We start from the raw sequence: 21533 nt of genomic DNA, 5'->3' as shown, positions 1-21533 counted from the left end.
TAAGATCAGAGCAGAATATGCATCTTCACATGGATAAAACCCACTAGTGAAATAAAAATAAGCATAAAAATTGAATGCACAGAATGCATGAGATGGAAAATAAAACCCATTGAGATAATATTAATTAAAAAAAGCTAAAAATAGCGTCTAAAACGCACAAAATTAAGGAGAATACAACATTTTAAAGAGGTGCAGCAGTGCATAAGTGTGAAGCAAAATACAAAGCAGCTGCATCAGCGCCAGTTAAAGGCTAAATATATACCCACACATACTTATACATTTATTTATGAGCAATTCTGTGTTTTTGTACCAGAACAGTGATGTTTATGAGACTTCCCATGTCAACATCCAGAGCATCAAAGTGCAGAAACCCTCAGAAACATTTGTGAAGCCCCAAAACATGACATCAAAAGCATGGTTTATATTTTGATATTCAGCGGTCCATTTCAGTATTTTAAATTTCAGTATTTGACATTTAATACACTGCTCGACTTCTGCGTCAAACTGCACCGCCGTAATCAGCAGAGAAACTGTTAAGCCGTCCAGTGATGGAGAGTTTGTGTGAGACTGCATGCTGAGTATTTCTTGAAAACACAAAAAATGTTAAGCTCTCCCGGTCAAGAGTGATGAGGGTTGCACATATTCTCGGCTTTCCGCCATCCAAATTAGAAGCAGGGTTCGAAAAAAGAGAAGAAAAAGGTTTAATCATGTTGGGTTGGTTATGTCATGTTTTTTGAGCAGCTCATTACTTTTTTTTTTTAGATATTAGAAAAACCAATAGATAACAGTTTGGTTATCGCAGAAAATGGGAACTGGAGATGAGCACCACCACTATTAATATACACGTGACTGTTATCGGCTCTTACATAAACTGCAGTATTTGCATGTAACATTACATGCTGACATAAATTACAGTTTATTATTTTGTCTTTGTTACGTTATTGTTACCATTATCTGATGCTGTGCACTTCTCCACCTCTCTCCCTCCCTCTCTTTCTCTCTTTCTCTTCCCTGTATATCATTTTGTCATCTACTGTAATTTATTTGTTTTTTACACCATCTATTGCACATCTGTGCGTCCTGGAGGAGGGATCCCTCCTCAGTCGCTCTTCCTGAGGTTTCTATTGTTTTTTTCACCGTTACAGGTTTTTTTGGGGTGAAGTTTTTCCTAAGTCGGACAGACGGATGTCGTGCGCTGTAAAGACCTCTGAGGCAAACTGTGATTTGTGATAATGGGCTTTATAAATAAAACTGGACTTAATTGCAGATAAAAAGTGGTAATTAATAATGCAGGGAGGGACATAAAATAACAAATAGGAAGGAAATGATGGAATTCATGATGTTTTTCTGGGCTGCTGACTGATGGACGACCACACACACACACACACACACACACACACACACACACACACACACACACACACACACACACACACACACACACACAGAGAGTCTGAGACTGTCCAAAACTATCAGGATGTTTGAAAGACGTGCAAAACTTGCCTTTAGAACAGTTTTGCTTTTTATTAAGAGTATTCCCAGAAGATGAACTCAGTAATCAGATTTCACTGCTGAGCATTTTTTTCTAATTACTAAAAAACAAACAAAAAAAAAAAAACAGGCTCATCCGAGATGAACCAGCCCTGTGCAGAACTGATCGCTGCACGACTCATGCTGCAGAGATTTGTGTCCGTTTCATCCCGATTTCCTCTGATGTCACGCACGTGTGGCCAACAATAACTTCACAAAATCAGCCAGGCTGCAGTTTATAGACCCGGGGCATGATGGGAAATGCCTGGATGTCACCTGATCGTAGAGCTAGTTGGCGCTTAGTTTTGACCACAAACACCGTGTTTTGTAGAAACCCCTAATTTTTGTTGTGATTTTCATTATTTAACCCTGCTAGCTTGTAGGCGAAGGATACTCAGCTTGTTTTGCTCGGGGGAAACTTTTTCAAAATGACAAGAGGCCGGACGCAGCAGATTTTTGGACATTTTTAGGATTTTAGGAAGTTTCTAGGATTTGAGACATTTCTAGGATTTCTGGACATTTTTAGGATTTTAGGACATTAGGGGCTTCGCCAGGACCTCTGAAGGCAAGAGGGTGAGGAAGATTTTAGGACGTTTTTCTTGCAATTTTGGCGGTTTTAGGATTTTTGGATGTTTCTAGGATTATGCGATATTTTCAGATTTTAGGTAATTTCTGGAACTTTAGGACGTTTTTAGGATTTGAGGACGTTTCTTGGATTTCTGGGCATTTCCCTGATTTCAGGACATATAATAGGATTTTAGGGCATTTCTCTGATATTTGGTTGCTGTTTTTTGCACTCTGCCATCTTATGTTTACTAAAAGTACAAAAATAATTCCCTGTGTAAATCATTTTAATTTTTATTGTGAATTAGAGACGGGTTGGGGGTCCACCCGGCACCCCATCGGGTACCAGATTTGGGCCGCAGGCTCCGAGTTGAATATCGCTGTTGTAGACTATTTGTCTCATGTTTTGAATGAATATTTCAAATGTTAACAAACATATCTTGCATAGCTGATGATAATAACATGTGGCCCACAACAGGATGTAGATATTTCTGTGACTTCCTGTACGTTCTTTGAAGGCTGCTAGAAACAAAGCATCTTTGCTAAAAAAAGTGTCCAACGTGAACATGACTGCAGCTTTTGGTCACCGCCTCCTGCTGCTGCTGCTGCTGCCTGATTTCGTCTAATTTCCGGGCGCAGTTCATCTCAAACGAGCCTAATTACAGCCTCCCTGCGTACACCTCAGACAGCCCTGTATTTATGCCTGTTGTGTCTCTGAACAGACGACTCTACTGTGCAATTGCACTTGACAAAATGAAGTAAAAGAAAGAGCAGTGAGGTCATTCACATGTGCAGCTCGGTGCACGGTGTTCATGACAAAGAGCCCCATGAAGGTTACTGCAACAATGACTGGATGCTTTGCTGACAAAATCCTTTCCTGTGTACGAGGCTGAGTTTAAATGAGAAGGACGTTGCGTTTGTTTAGTGAGCTGAACTCCTCACAGCAGATTTGCAGAATCCAGTTTGCTATCTACAGTAAGTCTCTTAATATGAACTAAAATTGTCAGAGATTGGTAAGAGTTGGCTTCACAGACCGAAGGGAGATGGATGTTTTAAATGCAGTTTGAATGGTGAAAACCAGTTCTGTCGTTAAAGCACACAGGTTTCAGGGAACATCAGTCAGCCCAGTGGACAGAAAAAATGTCTCTGCAAACACAAATATGTATCATTTGCACATTTCATACACATCATATCAAAGTTTCTAAAGTGACATAGCACATGAGATGGTTTATGGTGAAAAGCCGGCCAAGCTGCAGAGCACCAATAACAAAACCGGATGTTTTTTAGAAGTCATTATTGTTTTTCTCAGCAGTTTTTAGCACAAACATGGGTGTCCTGTAGTGGGTATTGTCTAAACTAGGTCCCCTAAACCAAAACATGATTTTGTTCCGACCACAACCGAGTATTTTTTGTGCTTAAACCTAAACGTCAGGATTCATCGCTGTTTTTTCAGCAGCATTTTAGTCCCCAAACATGGTCGTTTTGTAGTCGCCGTGTTTTCAGCGGTTTCACCTGCCAAGCTTCAGACACCAACAAACAAGAAAATGAGTAATTGCTGCTTTTCCAGCAACTTTTCAGTTGCCAAATGTGGATGTTTTTAGTGACCGATTGCTGTGTTTCAAACCAGGTATTTTCAGCCAAAACATGATCTTTTCTTTACTATTACCAAGTATTTTTTGTGCCTAAACATAACCGCATGTTAACCACAGCACTGTTGAAACATAAGAGTATCTGCTACATTATGATTTATATGTCTGTTTGCAGAAAATTATAATGCCAACATTTTTTCTGGCGATGGGCTGCATGTGAAGGCTATAAACAAATTTCTTTTTTTTATTTTACTGAGGAAAAAAACAAAACATAGCTGAGAACGTAAAAAAAGTTTCATTAGTTAGTCATATTGAGAGGATGAGGTAAGGAACATAAGACTCTGGGAACTTTATAGATACGCTCGTGTCTCATTTCGTCTCCTCTCCGACTCAAACTTGCAGAATTGTGTCTCCAGAAAATACCGCACATAAAGGCTCAATAAGCTCAATAAGTTGTGGAAAACATGAACCTGTAAACGTTGGGAAAAACAATATGCTGACACAGTGAAGGTCTGAAAGATGTAATGTTTGCCAGGAGGCAAATAAACTCTGTAATGCTCTGAAAGCATTTTTACCAGGAGTCATTTTTTCCACCATTAAGCTGCACGTTCCAGACGTCCTTTATGAAGCTGCAGACATTTTATAGGTCTGTCATACTGTCCACACGGCGTCCACGCATTAAGAGACGCCCGGAAGATAAATTATGAATGCAGCACGAGTTTAGTCAAACTGTACGTGATCCTGAGCACAGGGCGGCAGCTTCTGGACGGTGAGGCGTCGACAGCTCTGTAATGTGGACACGCAGGTGGTATGTTCACTAAACTGTACAAACAATATGGTTCCTCTCTGGGGACTGCAGGTCTGTCAGCCCGCGGCGGCGTTAAAACAATGGGCAAACACCTCCGAGAGGCCTGACGCGTCCTGTGTGACGGTTTAATCATGTCGGCATGCGTGCGCGGTGTCGGTACGAATGTGCAGCACAGAGCAGGTGATGGAAACATCTCTGTGAATAATTCAAAAGACGCCCGTTTGCTTTAATAAGTCTTGCTGAGTGACTTTCCTGAGGCCCAAACACCCAGTCTGCTCCCATACGATCTGTCCGCCTCCACTCTCCATCATCTAATGTTTTTTAAGAAAACAATCTTATAGCTGGACTTATATTTCAGGCGAAAGAGAGGAAAAATGCTTTTTCAAATATGCACTCTACAGCTGCAGAGCTGATTATCAAGAATTTATGATTTATAAATTCATCATCTCAGCCGTGCTGATGTGCAGAGGCAGTTAATGCGACAGTTCGGTGCTCGTGAGAGTCACTGTGAGCGACTCATGGACCTGCAATCTCTTCATGTCGAGAGCGGCTAAAAGTTTCTATCAACAGTGCTCACAAATAATTCCCCGATATCTGAGAATACTGACTTGTATGACTCTTCTTCAACCATCTTACAGCGCGATGACATCCCTGTATTATTGTTTTCGCTTAATTAGTGCGGTTTGTACATGAATATGTATGTATATATTGTCTCTAATGGGTTACCAGACTGTGTTAGTTGTTTTTTTCTTTTGTTGTTGTTTACTCATGGCGTACATTTAACAGCATAGAGAAAGTCTGGTGACAAAGTCTGGTGGTAGTTTCTCTCTTCTTTTATTTATTTATTTTTTTAAATTTTTTTCTTTTTTTTTTTACTGTAAATTGTATTTTTGTTATATTTTTTATATTTATTTTTGTATTAATTAATTTTTACATAGATTATTTTTAATCACTATTTTACTGATTTTAACCATATTTTATTGAGCGCAATTTCTATTTTTTTTTTATGTATTTTGTTTTATTTATTTATTTAGTTGTTTTTATATATGTATATATTTATATATATTTATATGTTTACAGAAATCATCACTGAAACTTAGACATTTAACGACTAATTTTTTCATTTAGTCATAGTTTTTAAATTTTACGTTTATTTATCACTATAGCCATCTTTTTTGTGTTATAACAATTTTATTTTAATTTAATATGATTTGTTATGTATGTGTGTTTATGTATTTATTTGCTTTACTTATTTTTATATCGATTTATCCATCTATCTGTTATTATTATTATTATTTATTTTATTAGGTCTTTTTTACATTAATTTTTACCATTGCTATAACCATCTCTTTATCTTTCCATGTATAGGGGTATTTGTGTGAAATTACTTGACCTGAAATGGACATTAAAACTCAGATTGACGTTGTATACCCAAAAAACATATTACATATGAGGATATTTTGTATTTCACTCCAGTTTTCATTGATCACTTTATTGACGTGAAGAAGTGATTATATAAGAAATTCCCCAGTTTTACAGGGAGAATTAGGCTAAATCTTAAGGAATTCAGGCTCACAGTATAGACTTACACTCGTCAAATAAACAGGCGGTTAATATAATACACTGAAATGCAAACGCAAACAGGCTGAGCCTCACATACTGTATATTTTCGACTGTCTTTTGTGTGTTTGTAAAGGTTTATAATTGTATTTGTGGGCTCACTGCTGCCGTTTGAACCTCCGTGTGTGCGGCTGCAGGATGACGAGGTGCAGAGAGCCTCACGCTGTTTCTCAAACGTTTGTTTTTCTTTCAGGTCCGGAATCTGACCTTAGCCTTCCAGGCTGCAGAGAGCATCGGGATCAAACCCTCCTTAGTGAGTCGAGCCGACACACACACACACACACACACACACACACACACACACACACACACACACACACACACACACACACACACACACAGAGATAACGTTAAGGAAACAAACTGGAAACAGTTTGTCTGGCCACTTTTCCTCCTGACTGTCTTGAGCTTCACTGTGTCATATCGGTTATCTCTGTTGCTGAATCGCCTCGAGCCTGTGCCACACACACACACACACACACACACACACACACACACACACACACACAGACATGCACACACACGTTGTGCTCTGGAAATTGTAAATGTATGTTTGCATCAAGAGAAACTTGCTGCATAATTCAAATATAATTTAACTTTGAACGGCTGAGTAACGAGCAGCTGCGCCACTGAAATATTTAGACTTTGCGAGCACTTTGTGTTTTGTCATGCCGTAAACAAACCACCACCGTATTTATTTCTGGTGACGCAGTGCGACTTGCTCATAGTAGCAAATGTGGCGTAAATTCAGAGAAATAGTTCAAACATTTCGACACATGCATAATTTTTCTGTATAAAACAGTCACACATGATGACTCATTTGTCTCAGACAGTCACTTGAGTGTCTTCAGGTCACAGATTCAGCTGTTATTCATACACACACAGATACACCCAAAGCCTGGTCATGCTTCATCATTTAGATTCCCATGCCTTTTTAAAATTATCATTTAAAGGGATAGCTCACCCAAAAATGAAAATTTAGTCATTATCTTCTCACTTTCATACAGATGGAAAGTCGGGTGAAGTTTTATCGTCCATAAACACTGCCGGAGGTTCTTCTTTTAGAGGAGGTGTTGTTCTTCTCACAAACAATAGAAGCAAATGATGACCAGGAATCCAACGTTAAAAATTTAAAAAAGTACTGCTCGTTTGTAGTAATCCAAATGTCCTGAAGCCCCGACGTGCCGAGTTGTTTTGAAAAACGTCAGTGGTGTCATAGTTTTAGTCTCGTTGTGGCTTGCAACTCCTAGTATGGGAGCCGCGTTTACGTATGTACGCTCAAAAAGACACAACCAGAGCTCGCAGTATCTGCACGCCAGAGTTTACATGCTAGCTGAAAGCCTCCTCGACACGCACAGATAGACTTGTGGAGTTAGCAGCAAGCAACGAGTCCCTTTGTCAGATTAAGACAAAATTTCACACAAATGGCTAATTTCCCAGGTCATGGCTGCGGTTGGATCATGGTCATGGTTGCACTGACGCTGTGATCCTGCCTTTGGCTGCACCTCCTTCCACTGCCATTATTATCAGTCACGCCTTTGTCTGTTATGATTGTTATTTGTTATGTTGTTGTTGCCGTTAGTGCTGCTGTGCACTTCTCTCTCTTTCTGACTCTTTTGCTCTTCTCCTATCTGTCTTTTTCTTTCTTAAATATCATTTTGTCATCTACTGTAATTGTTTTTACGACATCTATCGCACGTCTGTCCGTCCTGGAAGAGCGACCCTCCTCAGTCGCTCTTCCTGAGGTTTTTTCCCACGTTAAAAGGGTTTTTTTCCGTTAGTTGTGAGGGTCTAAGGACGGAGGGATGTCGTCTGCTGTAAAGCCCTCTGAGGCAAATTGTTTTTGTTATAAGGAGCTTCATAAACAAAAATTGATTAGACTAAAGATAAAATGAATGATGAAATTCTGACAAAGGCCAACTTCATGGTGACATCATAATGTTCAGCAAAAACACTTTTCTGTCGTTACTCAACATCATATCTGAGGAGCAGAGGGGGAGACATTCGGTGACTCTAATTTTGATTGTAGAGATCTTGTGGGTGTGAAGCGTCCATGTTTTCACAGACGTGGACGTAGACTGTAAATGCAACTTGACTGCTGCGCGGAGTAAAGCAATCCCGACGCGGTATTCTTGTTTTGAATGTATGTTGAATGTGATCTGAGACATGCACAGTAAGGGTTAAATCAGTGTGACCTCCGTCCCTCCCTGTTCTATATCAGTGCACGATGTCTCGCCTTGTTCTGCACTTGTGATGACAGCTCTGTGTTTTAAAGAACATGATTAAAGATGAATATTTGCCGGAGATTTCTTCTCTCTGGAACTGCAGCCAACATAACTGCTCCGGGACGACTTTGAAAATACACAAATCAGCCCAACAGCTCGTTTGCAGAGCCAGCTGGACGTCAGCGAGGAAGTGAATTAGGCTTGAATGTTTCTCCGAGACCAAAGTTCATATTTCTTTGTCTTATAAATTCCCCGTTACGTGCTTGTGGTTGGAAATTTAGAAATTTGTTCCCATGCTTCCAGCTTTTCAACTGCTTTCTTTCTGCGTTGCATAAACAGAAGAGTCAGAGAGACGCAGGGAGGAGCAGCTGATCGTCCTCCCGTTAAGAGCTTGAGACATCAGCGCAGTGACTGTGCTGAAGCTTCTGTTAAAAACTCTGAACTCGGGGAAACGACTGTGACGGCGGCTCAATGGCGAGTCATGTGAAAGCTCGCTTCACTGTCTGACTCATCGCTTTCGGCCACGATTTGCCTCCGCGTGGCGTCTGCAGCGTAACACAGCTCACCAGAGTCGTATATTGAGACCATTTTTTAAGTTTTCAGTTTTCCTGTGCTGCGTTCAGGTGTCTGTCACAGATACTTTCATCTCTGAAACTTGAGAAATTGGTTTGATTTCTTTTGGGGGAAATAATGAGGGAAAGGCGGGAAATGTCCCAAAGATAGCAAGAAATTAGTAAAAGGTGACAAAAGGACCAGAAAATTGGTTTGTAAAGAAGGGGGGATTTTACATTTAAAGTTATATCACAGAAAAAAATGTATGCATAGATATTTTTAATTTCAGAACTTTTGGTGGGATTTTCTTGATTAGTTTGGTTTTCCTCTTGTTTTGCATATTTATAGGTATTTTTTGTTCTTGCTTCCCCCACACTCAGAGCTACAACAGAGCTAAAAACATGACGCTAGTGATGTTTTTCAAAACAACTTGGCACGTCGGGGCTTCAGGACACTTGAATTACTTTGTATGAGCAGTCTGGAGACATTTTGTAGCTTAATTATGTATTTTTTTTCCCCGTGAACCTCCGGCAGAGTTTTGTGGACTATAAAACTTCACCTGTCAGCATGAGGGGGAGTAAACAATCACTTGAATTTTCACTTTTGGGTGGTTTATTCCTTTAAGTCATTGCTGTTGAAGTCCAAGCTGAGTTGCAAGTCTTTTTTGATTTGATCAAGTTGAGTCTAAAGTCATCAAATTTGTGACTGTAGTCCACACACTTCTATGACGAACATGAAAGCACATAAAAATAAGCATCTAAATCAGAAAATATTTACAAATGAAAAACAAATCCCTGAAACTCCTCGTTTACCATCTGCCCGGTCTGATCTGAGATTTCAGGACGTTTCTGTGTGATGAAACTTGCAGATGTTGCATGTTTTGCTCTGATTCGGCAGATGGGGATGCTGTAATGTTTTAAAAAGCCTCTAATGTTCATATTTATGGCTTTTGGCAGACGCTCCCGTCACGAGTGACTTCATAATAACGCTGCTCGCCGTTAACGGTCACACTTTTATGATCACTCACGGAGCACTTGCAGAAAATATTAAATATGAAGGAAGCTGCATTTTATCTGTGGACACTGTCTCTGGTTGTCCTCACAGTGGTCCTGTTTGTAAAGCTCAAAATAATCAGTCAAAATGTCATAACTCTACACTTTAACCCTTTAATGCCTGGATCAACATCAGTTCTCTTGTGCAGCATTAAGACGCCTTTCACGTTCATTTTAACCTCTGAAATGTGAGAATGTCGGTTGATTTCTGTCAAAAACATTGGAAAAACATAATGAACACAAACATTTAGTAAAAGGGGACAAGACTTTACATTACTTTACATACTTTTCGGAGTTTTTTTTTTTTCCCTGACCTTTTTTCTGATAATTTTCTTGTAACTTTTCACTAATTTCTTGCTATTTTTTGCCAATTTCTTCTCATCGCCCTCCCATGTTTTTCAAAGAAAATGAGCCAATTTGCGCAGGTTTGAAAGCATTTATTAATATTTATATTTATCTGGGAAAATCTTGTCCAGATTTGACCTAAGTAAAGATGTTTTCAACCGAGACCTCGTTCAATGTGGTCTAAAAGTGAAGAAATGCTGTAAATTTTAATAATATAGGATAATCTATCCCTGCTGAGTTTTAAATCATTTATTGTAACCTTTTACTATTTTTTTTTGCAATTAAGTGTCTCATTAGGTTTCCCCCATGTTTCTGATAGAAATCAAACTTTCTCAGGTTTCAGAGGTTAAAATGATGGAGAAAAGCGTCTGAATGCTGCACAAGAAAACTGATGTTGATGCAGGTTTTAAAACTCTAAATGTTTTTGTTTTCGTCTCTAACAGGACATGGAGGAGGTGATGAGGACGGACAGGCCGGACTGGCAGAGCGTCATGCAGTACGTTTCTCAGATCTACAAATACTTTGAGACCTGACCGGCCGGAGACGATGATTCGGAGGCACTGCAGCACTTTTTCTGTCAGCACTACTTTCACCCTCTGCACAGACCGAACGCTGCCACCGTAACCTTTCTCCCGCTCACCGTGTGACACGAAAAACACGACTGAGGAAGTCTCTGTTCTTGAGAGATTTTAAAACAGTCACGGAGCTTCCCTTTTCTTTCTTTTTTTAAAGGGACAGTGATCGCTGAAATTTACAAAGACTGAAAAACATTCACTTTTTCATTTGTATCATCTTAAAATATCAGTGAAGCATCTGATTTACAGGCAGTTGAGGTGAGAGGATGAGAAAATTATTTGATTTTAACAAAAATAAATGAAAAAAAACTTCTGTATTATGCAACAGCATTTGAGGACAATTGGAGTAAAACAAAGCCAGGGAAAGGAGGTAATATCCTAAAAAATAGAGAAGAATTTCTGACATTTACAAAAAAAAGAAATTCTTTGAGATTAAAGTTGCAATATATACAAGGGAAAAAAAACGTTTATTTTTTGTTTGTTTTGTGTTTTTTGTTTGTTTGTTTTTTTAGTCGAGGAAAAACATCGCTTCATCGCTTTTAGATTAACTTCATCACATCAAAGATGCCAAATTTAGGATTTCAGTTTTTTAATCATTTACGGCTTTAATTTTAGAGAATATCCAAGTTTTTTCTCATAAATTTACAATTTAAATCTCAGACATCTGAGGTTTTTTCTCGTAATTTTATGACTATAATCTTGGAAATTCTTTTTTGTTTTTTTGTTGTTTTCTTTTTTGTCAAAGAATATCTCGAGGTTTTACTCGTAAATGTATGATTATAATCTTTTTTTTTTTTTATTAAGGAATATCATCTCCTCACTTTCCAAGGATTGACTGACCTCATCACACCACAGACGTCACCGGTAAATGAGATAAATTTACAACTTTACTCGCAGATTATATCCAAGTTTTTTCTAATTTCCAACTTTAATCTCAAAATATATCCAAATTTTCTTTCATTAGTTTGCGACTTTAATCTCAGACAATATCCGACATTTTTCTTGTAAATATATGACTATAATCTTGGAAATTCCTATTTTCAATTACCTCCATCTCCCAGCTCATTATTTTTTTAACCTCCAGTGGCGCTAATACACCCTCGTGATATTGACTTCGACTGTCAGTAGAAAATATATTTTTCCATTATTTGCTAAATATTAGTGTTTGTGAAACAAATTCTCCGCTTCTGGTCATTTTCAACACGTGCCAAATCTGCCAGGACACAGTCGATCTATGCATGGTCAAAGTGTAACTTTGTGTCTGAGTGTGCAGCGCGACGTCGTCTTTCACCAAACAACATCCGCCGCCGTGACCACAGACTGCATGAAGGAAGTGGACGTAGCCACCAAGAGGTCCCCCGATGATTTGTGGACTCTCAAATGTATCTTTCAATAATCTTTTTTTAAAAAGAAAGAAAGAATTGGAGTCGTTTTCTAACGTCGATGCATTCAAACTTCGCCCCCTGCTGGCCATTAGAGTGAATGCAGCTTTAACCCTTTGAGACCAGGAACGACGTCAATTTCTTGTGCTGCATTCAGACGCCTTTCACGAGCATTGAAACCTTTAAAACGTGAGCAAATTGGGTTAAATTCTTTTGAAAACACAGCTAAAACTTGGCAAGAAAGGTCACACAAATTGCAAGAAATTAGAAAAAAATGACAAGAAAATGTCCTGAAAATTACTTTAAAAAATAAAGAAAGAGAAATTGTTCGAAGTTAATAATTATCAAAAAAGGAAAATGTCTAGAAAATGATATTATTATTATTATTATTATTATTATTATCAGATATTTTATCTATATGTTGATATATTTTTATTTAACTTTCACTTTTTTGCTGATTTTTTTTACTTTTTTTCTTTTCTATTTTTTATGTAAAATTTCAAGTAATTTTCTTGTAACTTGTAACAACTTCCCTTTTTTAAAAAATGTTTTTTAATCAAGCCGTTTTGCTCCAGTTTCTACAGATTAAGGCACTTTAGCATTAGCTTCACTTTTTGGAGGCTACGTCCACTTTTGAACCAGACTTTTCGGTACATCTTGTCCCGTTTTCTGAAACGTTGCTTTAAAAAAAAAACTCCTTTTAAAATTGCGTGCTTCTCGTGATCGAGGCGGAGTTTGCGGAGCGGAGAATATTTTAAACTGACGGGTTTGAGTTGAACTGAAGCCTTTTATATTTTCCACTTTTAACTGTGTGCGTCCATAGACGAGCCCGAGCTGCCATCTGTGATGCCATACTAAAAAAAAAGATTTAACACTACGAGAGTTGCTGAATAGTTTTGTAGAAATATTTTTATGAGAACAGATTGATCTGTATGTTTGCATTGTTTACAGCAGTGAGGTCGGCTGAATCCAGCAGTCGTACTGTGCCCTCCTTCGTCGCTTCCTCACGTTTTTCCATCAAGACCTTTAAAAGCTCCGGTACTGCAGCTGCTTTGCAAAATCGACATATTTTGCATGCCACGTTAAATAATAAAGGTACGAGCTGAGGCACTTTCTCTGTGGTATCATTAAGACAAGCCTCCATTTGCAGATTTGTTTTGGACGATAAAAGTGTTATTTATTGATTTGCGAGATGCATCCTGAAAAGTGAGAATGGACGAAGTGTGTGCAGTTGTTTATTTTTGGATGTCGGGTTTGGAGTCCTGTTGGATGGATATTGACCAATAAAGGATTGTCAAGTTTTATATTTAATCGTTTGCTTTTTTAAAAAGTATTCTTCAGGTTGTTTCGACACAAAGAGGCTGAAGGATGAAGTACGAGAACATCAGGGAGACTCAACCTGCTTTGTTTGGGGGCCACTTTTGCAAAATAACAGGTCAGACGCAGCAGCCCCACCTCTAGGATTTTAGGACTTTATTTTTTTTTTTATTTTAGGATGTCTCTTGGATTTTAGGACATTTCTCAACATATACAGGATTTTGGGACATTTGTAGGATTTTAGGACATTTCTTGGATTTTAAGAAAAGTATTTTAGGATTTTCAGGAAGTTTCTAATATTTTGGTACGTTTCTTGAATTTTAATGCCTATTTTTTTAAGGATTTTAGGATATTAGGGTCTTAACGAGGACATCTGTCTGGGAGTGTGGGGGATCCTTCACCGGGACTTTTTTGATTAAAAAAAGCTCTATTTTGATGCTGTTTTATGCACTCTGGCACCTTATGTACACTAAAAGTACAACAACGATTCCCACTGTGAATCACTTTATTTTGATTGTGAATTAGCAAATGTTTGGGGGCCAGATTTGGCCCGCGGACCGTCAGTTGAGTATCACTGCTCTCGGAGAAGCAGCTCTGTGTGTCGCTCTAGTTAAACTGCTTTTCCACTGCGCCTCTTCCAGCTCTGCGCCAGGGTTGTGAAACATTTGGGCATGTGAGAACACTGAAAAGCGTTTCCTGCTTGTTTCTGCACCTTTTCTGCTCAGACACATTTCATACAGCAACACGTGGATCATAAAAGATAATGAAAATCTCCATTAAATGGGTCTAAAAACAGACAACTTAAAGGCTTAAATCGGTAAGCTGATCTTGGTTTCATTTGCCTTTTTTCTCTTTCTCAAAACTGATTTCCATATGTAAATATTACTTCCTACTCTGACTTCATCTCATAAATCTGCGTCAGCCAGCAGTGGAAGGTAAACAATATTTTGGCGTTAAAAATGTGAGTAAATCCACTTATTTTGGTTGCTTTTGCCTCCGCTGAGTGCCTGGGGCGGGGGGGGGGGCCAAAACTCCTCGATTTCGACTTGATTAAAACCAGATGCAGCTCTGCGTGTCCGAGTGCGCGTGTGTACTATACAAACAGCCTTTACATTAAACGGAAAGCACGTGGAAGCGTTGGATGCGATTTAATTGGAGCGTAATTACGCACGGCGGAAGAGTGACGCTCACTGGGGATTCCACTCATGTTACCATGTCAGTGCACGCGCGTGTGCGTGTGTGTGTGTGCGCGCGTGTGAACGTGTATGTGTGTGTGTGTGTGTGTGTGTGTGTTGGACGTGTTGGGCGTGTTGGGCGTGGCTTCTCTGTGAAGTTGAGTTTTTCTTTTTTTCGGCGTCGTTTTTTTCCCCTTTTCTTGCGTTGTTTCCTCCTCCGCCTGAAAACCTCAGTGTGTGTGTGTGTGTGTGTATGTGTGTGTGAGGGGAAGTTTGTGTGACACGCTGCCGGCGCTGCAGAGACACAGATGCCGCTGAATCGGTCGCTGTTGATGTGAAAACATCCAGAGACGATGTGCAGGTTCATTAAGGTGAGCGACAAGTTTCCATGTTTTTGTGCGCACACTTGCGGGTTGATTCATGCGTAAAGTTGCAACTTTTTTGTGCAAATTTCTACTTTTTCTCACTGTGAATTTAAAGTAAATCTGTTTTTTTGTCCAACAGATGGCTGGTGGTGCAGCTCACACTTGTGGAATATTCCTGGATTACAGCAGAAAGACTTCTTTACTCCTCTGGGACTAGAGGCAGCGTTGCGGGAGAGCGTCTCCTGTTATGTTCAGCCTGCAGGTTTTAAACACGCTCTGCGAGGATGAGTGCTTTCTACATCGTGATTGAAGTCATAATCGCAGTTCTCTCCATATCCGGCAACATATTGGTGTGCTGGGCTGTCGCGATCAACACCACTCTGAAAAACGCCACCAACTACTTTCTGGTGTCTCTGGCTGTGGCGGATATTCTGGTCGGCTGCCTCGCCATCCCCTTCGCCATCACCATCAGCGTCGGGATCGTTCTGGACTTCTATGGATGTCTCTTCCTGGCCTGTTTTGTTCTGGTACTGACTCAAAGCTCCATCTTCAGCCTGCTCGCGATCGCTATTGACAGATATCTGGCCGTCAAAATCCCTCTGAGGTGAGTGATTTTGTCAATTACTCAGAAAACTGTTTTTACTCATCAGACAGGATGATGGTGAAGATAGTGAGAAGTCAGTTCAGCGTATTCACTCTGTAAGACTAAGTTAACTTAACCCTTTGAAACCCAAGAAATTGGCTCGATTTCTTAAAAAAAACGTGAAAATTAGGGAACAGCTAAGAAAAAAAGAACAACAAAAAGGAAATGACCTTGAAAAGGTACTTTAAAATCATTAAGAATAAATGGCCCAAACATTAGCAATAAAAGGTCAAAAGTAGAACAAAAAAACTAAGAAAAAGAAACAATAAAAAAGGGAATGACCTGGGGAAAAAATGGGATTAAAAATAAGAAAATGGTCCGTAAATTACCCCCAAAAAAAAATGAGAAGATAAAAACATCGAAAAAAAGTGCTTGAAAATAATTAATTAAATAATTAAAAATAAAAAAATTTTTAGGTAAAAATTTCGAAATATAATGATAATTTCAAATATAGTTTTTGGACATTTTCGTTTTAAGGATAATTTTCCAAAGCTACTAAATTTTTGCAGTAAGGCAGAACTGTTCAAGATGCTCATTTTTTCAAAAGAAGTCAAACCAATTTGCTCAGATTTCATTTTTTTTAGTGGCCATGAAGGCGTCTGCACAAGAAAACTGATGTCGATCCAGGTTTTGAAGGGTAAAAGTGCAACCGTGTGCATGAAATAAGGTGAAATATTCTGTCTTTGCCAAAGAGTCCAAAATATTGCCGTGTGTCCCCTGTGGGAAACAATCAAATTCATGATCATGGGCGGATTATAACACAGTCGGCCCCTGGGCTTGTGAAGGGCCCCACCACCTCTCCTACATGGAAGCAGGACACACAGACTTTGTGGTGTTTTTGCGTCTCTGTGGCTGTTACGTGTCTTTTTGTGCTTCTCTGTTGTGGTAATTGTTTAGCCCCTTTCTGTTTTTTGTCTCTTTCGAGGTAATTTTGTGGTTTTTGTTTTGTTTTGCTTTGTAGTTGGATGAGAACATCCTCATTTAAAGCAGAAAAGTTTTTCTTTGCACTGAAAAACAAATCTGTGTTTGTATGATAACACTGTGAGAACGATCCTCGTGTACACGGATCAGCAAAATCAACCGAAAACGCTGAAGTACGGCTGACAGGCCGGCGGCTGGCGGCGTAACTGTGTAATGACGCACCAACGCAACAGTCGCAATAGTTTTGTGTCTCCATGAGCTCATTTTGTGTCTTTTAGTCATTATGACTCTTCTTGTAGTCACATTGTGTCTCCTTTTAGTTGTTTTTTGCCTTTTTGGAGGGTTGGGTCTCGCTGAGGTAATTTTGTGTCGTTTTTGGTTGTTTTGTGTGGATTTTTAGTGGTTTTGGGTCTTTGAGGAAGTTTTGTATCTTAATGAGGTCATTTTGTGGTTTTTTTAGTTGTTTTGTGTTGCTTTGTTGTCATTTTGTTGTCTCTTTGTAGGTGTTTTGAGTCTGACGTAGTTTTGTATCTCAGTGAGGTCACTTCGTGTGTGTTTTGGTTGTTTTGAGTCTCCTTGTCGTTGCCTTGTGTCTCTTTTTAGTCTCTTGTTTTTGTAGGTAATTTGGGACTCTGTTTGTGGTTGCATGGGTTACTTTGAGGTAATTTTGTGTCTTTTTGTAGTTGTTTTGTGTCTTCTTGTGTGCGTTTTGTGTCTCTGAAGATGATGAGTTGTGTCTGATGTAATTTTGTGTCTTATTGGATTAATGTGTTTCTTTAAGGTAATCGCGCGTCTTTTCTCTCTTTTTTTGTCTCACTTTGTTTTGTGTCTCTTTGTGTTTTTTTGCCCATTTTGTAGTTTTTTGTGCGATTTTACAGTACCTTTGTGGTCCTTTTGAGTCTCTTCCTGTTCAGTACGCCTTAATTACACATTAAGTACATTTGACATTTTAAAGGGCCAGCGGGGCCCCTGGGTCTGAGCTCGGCGGGTCCGCTCAGTAATCCGTCCATGTTCAGGACGTGGACGGTCAGCATCAGCTCTGTGATCTCATCAATCAGCTTCTTGCGTAGCCTGTGTAAAAATAGCCCGTTAATATCTAAACTCGGAATGATAATCAGATAAATCCTCTTTAATCTGCTGTTGGAGACAGACTTAGCAAACACTTTGAAGTGGCCCCTGATTGAATAATCTCAGCGGTTCAGTTAACGAAACTTTGACGGACAGTGTGGCGACAGTGTGACGGTCTGTCATGCAGCCGTGTGACGTGACAGGAGAAGACACCGGATCGATACCTGTGGCCACACTGTCACTTCCATTGATCCTGATGGCAAAAGGCCACCGAGCTCCGCCGTGCAGCCTCAGAGCGTGTCCACCTGAGGGGACAGAGACAGACACACAGCGGCTTCATGTCTCTATAAATTGTTTAGTTTATGCTGCACAGTGTGCTGGAAACGCTGTGAAAACACTCTGTGCAAGTCAAACTCCTGAACTGAGATTCCTAAAGAAACGCCCAGGAGCTCAGTAGGTAGAGCGGGCGTCCCATGTACGGACGCTGTGTCCCACAGTGGCTGCAGGTTCGATTCCAGCCTCAGCTGTTGTTTTGCAGTTAGTGTTGTTTTGCAATGAGAATTGTGTTGCAGTTGTGTTGCAGTGAGTGTTGCAGTGAGTGTTGTGTTGTGTTGCAGTGAGTGTTGTGTTGCAGTTGTGTTGCAGTGAGCGTTGTGTTGCAGTTGTGTTGCAGTGAGTGTTGTGTTGCAGTTGTGTTGCAGTGAGTGTTGTGTTGCAGTTGTGTTGCAGTGAGCGTTGTGTTGCAGTGACTGTTGTTTTGCAGTGAGTGTTGTGGTGCAGTTGTGTTGCAGTGAGTGTTGTGTTACAGTGACTGTTGTGTTGCAGTGAGTGTTGTGGTGCAGTTGTGTTGTAGTGAGTGTTGTAGTTGTGTTGCAGTGAGTGTTGTGTTGCAGTTGTGTTACAGTGACTGTTGTGTTGCAATGAGTGTTGTGTTGCAGTGAGTGTTGTGGTGCAGTTGTGTTGCAGTGAGTGTTGTGTTGCAGTTGTGTTGCAGTGAGTGTTGTGTTGCAGTGAGTGTTGTGTTGTGTTGCAGTGAGTGTTGTGTTGTGTTGCAGTGAGTGTTGTGGTGCAGTTGTGTTGCAGTGAGTGTTGTGTTGCAGTTGTGTTGCAGTGAGTGTTGTGTTGTGTTGCAGTGAGTGTTGTGTTGTGTTGCAGTGAGTGTTGTGTTGTGTTGTGTTGCAGTGAGTGTTGTGTTGCAGTGAGTGTTGTAGTTGTGTTGCAGTGAGTGTTGTGGTGCAGTTGTGTTGCAGTGAGTGTTGTGTTGCAGTGACTGTTGTTTTGCAGTGAGTGTTGTGTTGCAGTTGTGTTGCAGTGAGTGTTGTGTTGCAGTGAGTGTTGTGTTGTGTTGCAGTGAGTGTTGTGTTGCAGTGAGTGTTGTGTTGCAGTTGTGTTGCAGTGAGTGTTGTGTTGCAGTTGTGTTGCAGTGAGTGTTGTGTTGCAGTGAGTGTTGTGGTACAGTTGTGGTGCAGTGAGTGTTGTGTTGTGTTGCAGTGAGTGTTGTGTTGCAGTGAGTGTTGTGTTGCAGTTGTGTTGCAGTGAGTGTTGTGTTGCAGTTGTGTTGCAGTGAGTGTTGTGTTGTGTTGCAGTGAGTGTTGTGTTGTGTTGCAGTGAGTGTTGTGTTGTGTTGCGCTGATGTGGCTGTGCGTGCCGCGGGGCTGTGATGTGCTGTCATTTCCATTAGTCTCAAGCGTTGGCAAGAAAGGACAGTTTGACACGAGTGTCGGATAAAAGTTGTCCAACCGAGTGGCTTGTGAAAAAAAAAAAATCCCCGCTTGTGCTTCTATTTTTGACCCACGGATGGAAACCAAACCTCGTTCTGCTTCCTCACACAGAAACTTTAAACTGCCGTTAAACCGACGACACGCTCATAACACTGTGACAAGGTTTCAACACTGAAATTTGACAGTTTCCTCTGAACGGCCACGAAACCCGTGATAAAGATTTTATCTTCGTAAAAATGTCCAATAAAAGAGCAAGACCCACTGACTTTGTGGTTGTTATGCATCTCTTTGTGGTAATTTTGTGTCTCTATTTTATAGTTTTGTGTCTCCTAGTGGTTCTTTTATGTTTTTTTGTAGTAGTTTGGGTAATATTGTGTCTCTGACGTAATTTTGTGTCTCTTTAAGGTAAAGTTGTGTCTTTTTTGTGTGTTGTCTTATCATTGTTTCGTGTGTCTTTGGGGTTGTTTATCCGTGTTTTTTTTTGTCATTTGGGATCTCCTAGTGGCTGTTTTTCTGTCTTTTTGTAGTCAGTTTAGCCTCTTTGGTGTAATTTTGTGTCTCTTTGAGGCAATATTGTGTCTTTTTAGGCTGTTTTGTGTTGCTTCGTCATCATTTTATGCCTCCTTGTGGTTGTTTTGCATGTTTTTGCATGTTTCTGTGTCTCTGAGGTCATTTTGTGCTTTCTCTGGTTGCTTTGTAGACATTTGGTCTCACATGTGATAATGAGACCAGTGTATGTTCAGCTCATGTTACATGTCCACAGAGATGGCTGTGTGTGTGTGTGTGTGTGTGTGTGTGTGTGTGTGTGTGTGTGTGTGTGTGTGTGTGTGTGTGGTCAGTCTTTGGGCTCGAACATGAAAGTGTTTTCACAGATGGTTTTAGTGGAAGTGAAAGGCCAAAGCCAGATGTTTTAAACCCGTGAGATGACGGAGCTGCACACCCACTCGGCGCTCTCTCTCAGATGGACCCCCCCGGGTGTTTCGGGTCCGGTGGGGACCTGCCGGTAACCTTTAGCACATCAGAGACCTCAAACGATCGCCCACACCCACAGCAGCGCCTCAGTCAGCGTGGTCAGGAAATGTGGGCATTTAATCTCCCCGTCTTTGTCTCGGCACATGCAGGGCCGTCGTGGGACAGTCGTCCTGGATGTAAATCTTTCTGTTGTGTTTCCCAAATGATGACAAATATTTCCAAGTGAGGGTAGATTTAAAAAAACGGGCTCTGCTAATCCAAATTTTTGGATGTTTCCTCTCATTGAATATGATGCAGAGCGCAGGTGGAAACATGCAGACACACGGTGACGGATGCATCATCCTCACACTCTCTGTGAGACACGCGTCCTCCACAACATCCGAGACCCGAAATGACCCGGGATCAGCTGCGGAGACGAGGCGACGATGAAGTGAATGCAGCTTGTGTCGAAAATAAAATCAAGTCAGGATTATTGCAGACGTTTATCTCAACTCTGTCTGCTGAGGAAGATGAGCGGATCAATCCCGTCCTCCGTATTTATCGCTGTGTGGGGACGGAGACCATTTTTAGTGTGTGTGTGTCCCCGCGACCCAACGGGAGATTTCCCCGCAGGCGAAATTTTTAGAAAACTGACGACCAAAATCCCTGATCAAGGTGTCTTTAACTTTTGAGGACTGAGTGCCATTACAGGGAGCCAGCGTCTGATTTAGGGCCTGACAGGAAAAGTGCAGTTTTTATGACATACAATACTGCGTTTAAAAAACTACACTTACAAAGTGTACTTTGACTTTTTATTTTAAAAAATCATGTCACTGGCTTTTTTTTCCTATAAAATAATTTCATGGCATACTGTACCATAACTTTTGTAAAAAAAACAACAAACAACAAAAAAACCATACTGTGCCTTTTTAGTAAAAAAAAAATAAAGACATAATACAATGACTTTTTAATTAAAAAAAAATGTAATGACCTTATTTGACTATAAAAAGGGACTTTTTTGTTAAAAATTAAAAAAGTCATTAACAATGTCATGACTTATTTGCTATGACTTTGGTAAAACAATAAAAAATATGGCTTTTGATAAAAATGTTTTGATCATGACTTTGTAA

The 21533-nt window shown here is 40.1% G+C and overlaps 2 protein-coding genes across 7 annotated transcripts in view; both read left to right on the top strand.

Annotated features, from left to right (window-relative positions):
* The window catches only part of specc1 (sperm antigen with calponin homology and coiled-coil domains 1), a 118311-nt gene extending 104765 nt beyond the window's left edge, over nt 1-13546 (top strand). For 4 of the 5 annotated variants that reach the window (XM_088088299.1, XM_088088298.1, XM_088088300.1 and 1 more), the window contains 2 exons: nt 6305-6364; nt 10729-11655. In XM_088088299.1, the coding sequence (XP_087944425.1) occupies nt 6305-6364; nt 10729-10818 (150 nt within the window). In that variant the 3' untranslated portion in view covers nt 10819-11655. The other variant, XM_088088301.1, reaches the window with a different exon arrangement.
* A 618-nt stretch (nt 13547-14164) lies between these two features.
* adora2b (adenosine A2b receptor) overlaps nt 14165-21533 on the top strand; it is a 46546-nt gene continuing 39177 nt past the window's right edge. Inside the window, exons 1-2 of one of the 2 annotated variants that reach the window (XM_088088303.1) lie at nt 14165-14376; nt 15239-15703. In XM_088088303.1, coding sequence (XP_087944429.1) covers nt 15384-15703 — 320 coding nt within the window. In that variant the 5' untranslated portion in view covers nt 14165-14376; nt 15239-15383. Of the gene's footprint in view, nt 14377-14605; nt 15106-15238; nt 15704-21533 lie in introns of those variants that run through there. The other variant, XM_088088302.1, reaches the window with a different exon arrangement.

This window comes from Plectropomus leopardus, chromosome 15 (assembly GCF_026936395.1).
Source record: "Plectropomus leopardus strain MGB_pleo_1.0 chromosome 15, ASM2693639v1, whole genome shotgun sequence".
Lineage (NCBI taxonomy): Eukaryota > Metazoa > Chordata > Actinopteri > Perciformes > Serranidae > Plectropomus > Plectropomus leopardus.
Note: the sequence above shows the minus strand (reverse complement) of the source record. Positions and strands in the feature narration are given on the sequence as shown.